The 8,854-nt window shown below is 33.3% G+C and overlaps 1 protein-coding gene across 4 annotated transcripts in view; it reads left to right on the top strand.

Moving 5' to 3' along the window:
* Slf1 (SMC5-SMC6 complex localization factor 1) overlaps window positions 1-8,854 on the top strand; it is a 61,943-nt gene that overhangs the window by 13,991 nt on the left and 39,098 nt on the right. For all 4 annotated transcript variants that reach the window (XM_005382259.2, XM_005382260.2, XM_013512986.1 and 1 more), the window contains 3 exons: window positions 4,292-4,454; window positions 6,268-6,411; window positions 8,129-8,269. In XM_005382259.2, the coding sequence (XP_005382316.1) occupies window positions 4,292-4,454; window positions 6,268-6,411; window positions 8,129-8,269 (448 nt within the window). The remainder of the gene's footprint in view (window positions 1-4,291; window positions 4,455-6,267; window positions 6,412-8,128; window positions 8,270-8,854) is intronic.

Below are 8,854 nucleotides of genomic sequence, written 5' to 3'. Positions count from 1 at the left end.
TGCAATTCAGTCTAGCCTTGAGCTCACTTTGTAGCCCAGGCTGGCCTTGAACTTGCAGCCATCCTCCTGCCTCAGCCTCCTGCGTGCTGAAAGTACAGGTGTGCACCACCATGCCTGGCTTTTCTGTTCTTTAGTAGTCTACTATGTGGACTGATCATAGTTTGTTTATTTAACTGTGAGCATTGAAATGTGTTTTATTTTTGCTAATATGAACAAAGCCCCTTTGAACATTTGTGTACAGGTACAATATTCTTGCTCATATTTTCATTTCTCTTAGGAAATACCTAGGGGTGAAATTGCCAGCTCAGATGGCAGTTATGTATTTAACAATGTAAGAAAATGCTAAACTATTTCAAAAGTAGTTTTACCATTTGACATTTCTTGGTGTTCCTGCTGTTGAAAATCACTTGACCATATATATATTTCTGGACTTCTTATTCTGTTCTATTGATTTGTCTATCTTATACCATCACTATAGTTTTGATATTGAAATCAAGTAGTATGAGTACTCCAACTTTGTCTTTTTCAAAACTGTTTTCGTGATTTCTAGATCCTTTATGTTTCCATATACATTTTAGAATCAGTTTGTCAATTTCTACAAAAAAACAAGGTGGGATCTTCATTGGGATTATTTCTTACTTATAGTGTTTATAACGGGGTGAGAATTGCATTCTGAACAATATTGACTCTTCCTGTCAGTGAACTGTATATCTTTGTAGGTAGTCTTTAGTTTTTGTCATTAATATTTTATAGTTTTTATTGTGTAAATTTTGTAAATACTTTGTTAAATTTATTATTAGGTACTTTGTGTTTTTGAAAATGATTGTAAATGGATTGCTTTGAAAGTTTTTACCTGCATCTGTTGAGATAATTGGCTTTTCTCTTTTAACCTCTTTACTATGGTAAATTATACTGATTGATTTTTAAATGTTAAACCAAAGTTGTATTCTTGAGATAAACTATACCGCATCATGGTATATCATCCATTTTTTTGTATGTTGCTTATTCTGTTTATAAATATTTCGTTCAGGAATTTTATATGCTCAATCCGATAAAGAGCTTCAATGAACATATCTAAGCTTGGTATGTTGAAGCTTGTGATTGGGAACAAGGCAAGGGTGCTCACTCAGACCCTTTCTTTTCAGCACTTTACTGGATATACTGGCCAGTGCAATAAGCACAAAACAAAATAAAACCAAACTAGCAAATTTAGCAAGATCATGAGATAACAACAGGTTACTACCTAAAATTAATTGTGTTCTTATATAGTACCAAAGAACAGTTAAATTGAAATTTAAATATTATTTATTTTCATTTCATTAATTTTTTCTGTCGTTTTATTGATTCCTATACCTGGTTTTTAAAAAATAGCTTTATTGAGATATAATTCACATAGACAATTTACCCATTTAAAGTGTATAATCCAGTAATTCTTAGTATGATCACAGAGTTGTATAACCATCAACATAATTCATATTAACATACTGGCATCACATAAAAGACAAACTCCATCACTATTACTAGTCATTTATTTATTTTTTGTTTTAAAGAAAAAAAATTTCAAAACAAGATAATAGGATAACAATGATTAATACATCGCTTATTGTTATCTTTAAATTAATTACTCCAGGTGCAAGGTATTGGCATTTAATTGTCCAAACAATATTAACACAAACCTTTCTTTTCAATGAACTAAGAGAAATTAATAGTATATGTTTTTGCACGATCATATATGTATATATGTATTTATTTTTTTGCTTTTCCCTTCCTTCTTTATTCCATTCCCCCATCCCAGTTTCTCTTTCTTTTTGAAATTTCTTCCCATTTTACAATACCTGTTGTACATTGTGGATCTTATTTACTCTTTCAGCTTCTGTTGTTTATTCTTCTCCCCTTACCTCAATAATCTTCCATCACACTGGCCCTAGTATTTATTTACTCACTTTATGTCTCTGCATAGTTGTCTACTTTGGAACACTCTAAAAAGTATTCTTCCAATCCAACCATAATTGTGTGTTGTTTGACTAACATCTACCCACCACTCCACACCCTGCATCTCCCTAACTATACAGAGTTCTGACAACCACCATTGCACTTCAGTTGTGAGCTCAATTCTTCCACATTATGCATATAACTGAAATCATGCAGTATTTCTCTGTTCTGGCCTATTTCTTTTTACATAATGCTCCAGTTTTATCCATATTGTTACAAATGACAGAATTTTATTCCTAGTACTCCTTTGTGTGTATTTATCATATTTTCTTTATCCATTTACCAGTTGATGGACATTTAAGTTAATTGCACATCTTGGATATTGCTAATAGTACTCTAATAAACATGGGAGTGCAGGTATATCTTCAATATAATGATTTCATATCCTGTGGATATATACCTAGTAATGAGATTGCTTGGTCACATGGTAGCTCTATTTTTAGCATTTTAAAGATTCTTCATATTTACAATAGTGCTACAAGGCCTCCCTTTTCTTCACATCCAGAACAGACATCTTCTGACTGGTGTTAGGTGATATCTGGTGATTCTGATATGTATTTCCTTCTTGATTAGTGATGTTGAACATTTTTTAATATACCTGTTAGTCATTTGTATGTAGGTTAAGAAGTGTCAGGGGTTGGAAATGTAGATCATTGGTACAATGTTTACTTAGCATGCATAATGCCCTAGATTTGATCCCTATTACTCCAAAAAGAAAAAGAAAGAAAAAAAAAAGAAATGTCTGCTCAGCCCCTTGGTCCCATTTTTAACATATTATAAAAATGATCCCTGAAAGTATAGCCTTGGTCCCATTTTTAAGTGGGAATGTTTTCTTGCAATTAGAGTGGTTTGATTTCCTTATAAATGTAGATACTAACTATCTACCATATGTATAGTTTGCAAATACTTCCTAACCCTCTGTATGTTGCCTGTTCACTTTGTTGATTGTTTTCTGTTTTAGTTTATGGAATCTCATGTCTATTTTTGTTTTTGTTTCTTAGTCTTTCAAGGTTGTACTCAAAAGAATTATTACCCAGATCAATGTTATGAAGCAGTTCCTCTGTGTTTTTCTCTACTCATTTCATAAATTCAGGTCAAAATATTTAAGTTTTTTACTGAATGGTTTTGAATTAATTTTTGTATTTGGTGTGAAATAGGGTTTAATTGCACTTTTCTGTGTGTGGATATCCAGTTTCTTCAACACCATCAAGTGAAGAAATTGCCCTCTTCCTATTTATTTTTGGCACCTGGACTAGTCAGCTCTTCTGTTGCTGGATCAAAATACCTGATAACTACAATTTAAAGAAGGAGGAGTATGTCTGGCTCATGTTTTCAGAAGTTTCAGTCCATGGTTAATTGGAAACATCATGTAGCACTGCATGTTGTAGCAAAGCTACTCGCTTCATAATTCTTGGAAAGCAGAGAACAGGGGAAGAGCATGAGAGGAAGGGGCCAGGGCGCAGAGACAGTCTCCATGTTCACACCCTCATGACCCACCAGACACACCCAGGACTGTGCTTAGATAATGTCCCAGTGTTGCTCTACGTTCCATTTCTGTCCAGGGTTTCAGGTCCCAAGAATGAGGTGCCTCTGATGAAAAGAAGAGCAAGAGAAACAAGAAAAACAAGAAAGGCATAATTCTGGGATCAAGGGGCTTACAGCCTCTAGGGCTGAAGCCGTGATTACCATTTTCAGTAACGTTTTATTGAGAAAGAACAAAGGAAGCAGCTGGGCAAATGGGAGGGTATCAACAGGTTTAGCAAGGATAGCAGTGATGTAGCTTTCTAAATCCTAAGTAGAAGCAGAGTTTCATGAAGCATGAATGTCTATGTGTCTGTTTTCTGAGTCTAAATATAAAATTATTTCTTAATGTAGATCAAGGCTAAAAAGTTTAAAATACTAACTCTCTAGAGACAGAATAAGAAATGGTTTCTGTGGTCCAGAATAAATTCCTTGGGTATATGTTGGCTTCTTTAATAGCTGTTCCCTTAGACTTCCTTGGTTCTTCTTTTGGCTTATTGCTCTGACTCTCAATTTAATATGCTGGGTTTGTAAAAGCCTTTGCCATGTCTAGAAATGGATAGGTAGAAAAAGTAGTATGATTTCTTGAAATATGTCCAGAACAATTTACGTTCTAAGAAATTATGTTAGTAGTTATTCTCCATGATCCTTGGTGGTCCACAGGAATTAGTTCCTTTAAGAAAGTTTCACTCCTACTCCTAGAAAGTAATTGTAAATAATTTGGCTGAATGTACTCGGTTTTTCTAATATATTTTCTGTCATGTACATTTTTCTTTAGAGTGTTAAAGGCTGGAAAGGCAAATGTTATTTTACCAAAAAGTTCACCAACTGGAGTAACTCATGTAATTGCCAGTAATGCAAGAATCAGTGCTGAAAAAGAAAAAGATACCTTTAATGCTCCATTTTACCCGATTCAGTATCTAGGGGATTTTCTTTTAGAGGTAAGTAAAGTAAACAGTAGCATTTAAAAATGTTTATTTTATGAAGAACCAATACAGTGAAATATAGTCAGTCATGCTTTGATATCACCAGGGTTTGGTTCCAGGACCCCCCCCCCTCTTTGGATACCAAAATCCACAGATGCTTAGATCTCAGGTCCCTTCTGTAAAATAGCACAGTATTTGTATATAACGTATATACATTTTACATAATCATCTCCTGACTACTTATAATATCAACAGGATAAATAGGTGTTGTGGTATTCTTTAGGGAATAATGACAAAGAGAAAAGCCAGTACATGTTCTGTACAGATGCAGCCATCATGGGCCTGCCTACATTTTCTAACTGGGATTGGTTGAATCAGTGGATTCAGAGGCTGCAGATATGGAGGGCTGACTGTTTATATTAAAATTCTGTTCTAAACTTTGAAAATATTTAACTGAAAGTCATTACAATAATACTCGGTAAAAAAGAAACATCAGTATGTCCCCAAACAACTTTGATCTAGGAAAAATCGTCTCCTTCAGTATTTCTCATTTTAATAGATGCCGTCACCTTTTGCTACTTTAATATTTAGTGTCTAAGACCTAGGAATCACCCTTGAAACATTCCCTCACTCATCTCATCTACTAGTACATTTTGCTGATCTTATCTCAAATTATTTCTTGAGTCAAACCATTTCTCTCCTGTAGTAACAGCATACTGAATTTATCATCTTTTTTGTGCGCCTAGAATAGACTTTTAAGTATTCTTCTTGTTATTCTAGCTTTTTTATTCTGACTAATTTCCTCATTACTCTTTTACTGTCCTTTTCTACCATATTCCAGTTCATTCAAAAAGGACAGCCAAAATATTTATTAAGAATTGTTCTTAATAAGACAGTTCTGATCCAGTCATTTTTCCACTTAAAACCTATCAGTGGCTTCATGTTGCCCTACCTTCCTAAATCTCTACCATGGTTTTCCAATTCTCTCATAGGATTCCTATGCTACCTTTTTATCTCTTTCCTGGTCTACATTTTTCTCTGCTTACTAAACTATAAGAAAACTACCTTTTCCCATTTTTGTTCAGCTTACCGATACATATTTTTGGAGACTATTGATGAAGGGGCAACATGGCAGTGTAGTACAGTATGCATTACAATACAGTGTGCAATGCACTGGGGATATATGAATGAATGAAACCCCATATCATACTCTGAAGTGTTTCACTAGTAATGATGAAAGAATGTATGAAATTGTTCAAATTAGTATGAGTTGTGCATTAGTGAAACTGTGCAAAATAAGAGCATATGCTATGTGTTTTATATCCTTGATATTATTTAAGGCTAGTGTTCCGATGTGGTACTATGGTCCCATTTATAGTGGTGATATTAAGGTAGACTGGGATTAAATAACTTGCCTAAGATCCCACCTATTGCTTTGTCTCTGTCTGTCTGACTGTCTTTTTGTCTGTATCTCTCTCTGTCATAAGAAGCTTTACCATTAAAACAAACTAAAAAAAGTCCAAGAAATGACCCATCCATAACCTGACAATTTTTAAATCTAGACTACAACTTTAACTTTGGTGAAGGACTAGATAAAATATTTTGTTTCTGATGATTCATAAAAAAGATTGATTGTTCCTAGACCAAAAAAGGTGGCTTTTCTTGAGACAAACGGAAATCACTTTATTATTCAGAATGTTTGCTCTAATTATTTTGTTCTTGAAAGATTTTATCAGTGGTTCAAGCCTTTGTTTTTGGAGAGTGTGTAAGTATGTAATGTTGAAATTATACTTAATTAACTGCCTGAACCATTTTTATATGTATGTAGAGAGAAATTCAGAATGACGAAGATTCTCAAATTAGTTCTATTGGAAGTAAACCAAGCAATCAAGAAAAAAACAATGATTTCAGAAAAGATACGGGAGTTTTTGAAATGAAAAGTGCCTTAAGAGAGACCATATGTAGAACCCAGGTAAAATTTCATAGTCTAAAATATGTGTCTTTTTTCCCTGTGTGTGTGTGTGTGTATGTGCATACCATTGCTTGAGAGTCTGTATGTGGTAGATATAACATGTATTTTAGAATCTGAACACTGATATTTGAATTTTGTGATTTTAGTCCATGACTTGAGCATATTAGAAAATTTTTCTATGTCAATATTTTGGAACTCTTGCTGAAATAATGCACATATGCATATAGGAAAAAGCAAATTTGTAGTTTGTTTCCATACATGGTAATTACTTAAAACTTCTCTTCTTAATGTAATGTGGTTCTTATGAAGCAGTTTTTCTTACCTATTAGCACTATTTATATTCATAATTCATCATCTGAGTTCAAGCATTTAACTGCATATAGGACCTAATTGTTAAAAACAAGTAAGTTTTGTTTAACATGCAAAACAAAACAAAAAACAAGAATGACTTCAAACATGTACTAGCTCTTGAGTACAGTTTTTCAGACTCTGCAATGAAAACATGGCATCATTAATTTTATACTAGATGAGCTAGTATTCAGTTACCTTGTTTCATATCTGTTTTATAAAAATCTATCTGGTAAATCTATCCAATTATCGTTAACTTAGTAATGATGTTAGTCATTTTCCTGTCACTCGGACCAAACACCCTATGCCACAGGCTAAAGAGGAGGGGTTTACTTTGGCTTGCAGTTGTCAGTAAACTCAGCCTGGGGTTGATTGGCTCCATGGCACAGATGGCCTGGTGAAGGAAAGCTCTTCATCCCAAGGCAGCTGGGAAGCAGAAGGAGTCCGGGACCCTGATGTTCCCTTCCTCGCCACACCCCCATTGATATTCTTCAGTAGACCCCCACCTCCTCTTAACACGCTCAGCTCTGAGCTCCTCCAGGTTAGCTTGCTGATGCGCACCCCCGATCCAATCACCTTGCGCAAGCCTCCCTCTGTATGTGTGACATTTTAGATCCAAACTACGACAGTAATTATTATTAGCATACACTCAAATACATTTTGTGTAATTAGAATGAAATTCTAAATAAATGAATAAAAAAATTCTCCTTTCATTCTACCTGCCAATTTTTTTTTTTAATTCTAGGACTAAATGGAATTTTTAAAATTGCATAGTTTTTTTATTGTATAGAGCAAAATTAGACAAACCTTTCCAAGTTTGAAATACTTGCTTTTTTTTTCCAGATGTTTCAAAGTGACTTATCAGGCTTTTTGAGTTGATGCCTTTTAAAATGTGCATTGTAAATCACAGTATAAAGTATTTTTACATAGAGAAAGGAATATAAAATGCTGTAATTACTAAACTTAGTTTAGAGGAAATATAGGAAAAAAGAATAAATATTTATAAAAAACACGGAAGTTATTAAAATATATCTGGAAAGATGTATATAAAATTTTCTTATTTCTAAAATAAATTTCCTAGCATAATGGGCAAACAAAATGGTTTGTAATATTACTTTCTCTGATTTAAGCATGCAGGTAAACTAAGTGTGTGTAAACTTACTATAAAACTTAGTGAACTGAAACATCTGTGCTCTTCTGCTTTGTCTTAGTATATAGCTAAGATGTAACTCGTAGAAACCTTTGTTTTTTATATTTAATCTCATATGTATGTCCTACAAAATCTACCTTACTTAGTTTTTCTGTTATGACTTGCAGTGGTTGTGTTGAAGCTGTAATCATTTTAACTAAAATAATTCTGTAAACACAGAAAGAAATGCAAAATCATGATGAAGATGTTTGTTCTGCTGTGAGTGAACATCACAAAAGAGAGAAATTCAGAGAAACTAGAGAAGACTTGAGATTTATTAAAATGAGAAATACCTTAAGAAGTCATATATACGGAAATCAGGTAAAACTGTACAAATGAAAAATAATTTAGTTATAGTTTTGAATTCCTCTGAATTTTCCAAATTTGATATTATTCATGGAATTTCTTCTGAAACATCTATACAAAAGTATTTATAAAACATTGTGTATAGTTTTTAAAAGAATATAAAAGTGAATACTTGCATACCCACCAGCTAGGTAAAGAAATATATTACCAACTTTGGTGTGTCATTTCCTAACTACGTCACCTTCCTTTTGCCTAGAAGTATCCTGTATTTCAAAATTTGCTTTTCATTGTAATTGTAACCATTGGGAGAATCCCAAATAACACATTGTTTAGTTTTACACATTAATGAACATTTGAGCTATAATCTTTATAGACATGCTGGTATATGTTTGTTTCACTGTTAGACTATGTCACAGAGGTATTCTTTATTTTACTATTGATAAGCATTTACGTTTCTTTCTGTTGGGTTATATGGTTGCTTGATTGGTTGATTTTTAAAATTATGAACACTTCTACTGTGAAACCATGTGAACATCATCTTGTGTGACTCTGTTTAGAAATTTCTTTAGCTTGGCATATATTTCTAGGAATAGAATTGCT

This window comes from Chinchilla lanigera, unplaced genomic scaffold (genome assembly GCF_000276665.1).
Source record: "Chinchilla lanigera isolate Chin_1 unplaced genomic scaffold, ChiLan1.0 scaffold00017, whole genome shotgun sequence".
Taxonomy (NCBI): domain Eukaryota; kingdom Metazoa; phylum Chordata; class Mammalia; order Rodentia; family Chinchillidae; genus Chinchilla; species Chinchilla lanigera.
The sequence above is the reverse complement of the archived record's forward strand: the minus strand, read 5'-3'. Positions and strand labels throughout refer to the sequence as shown.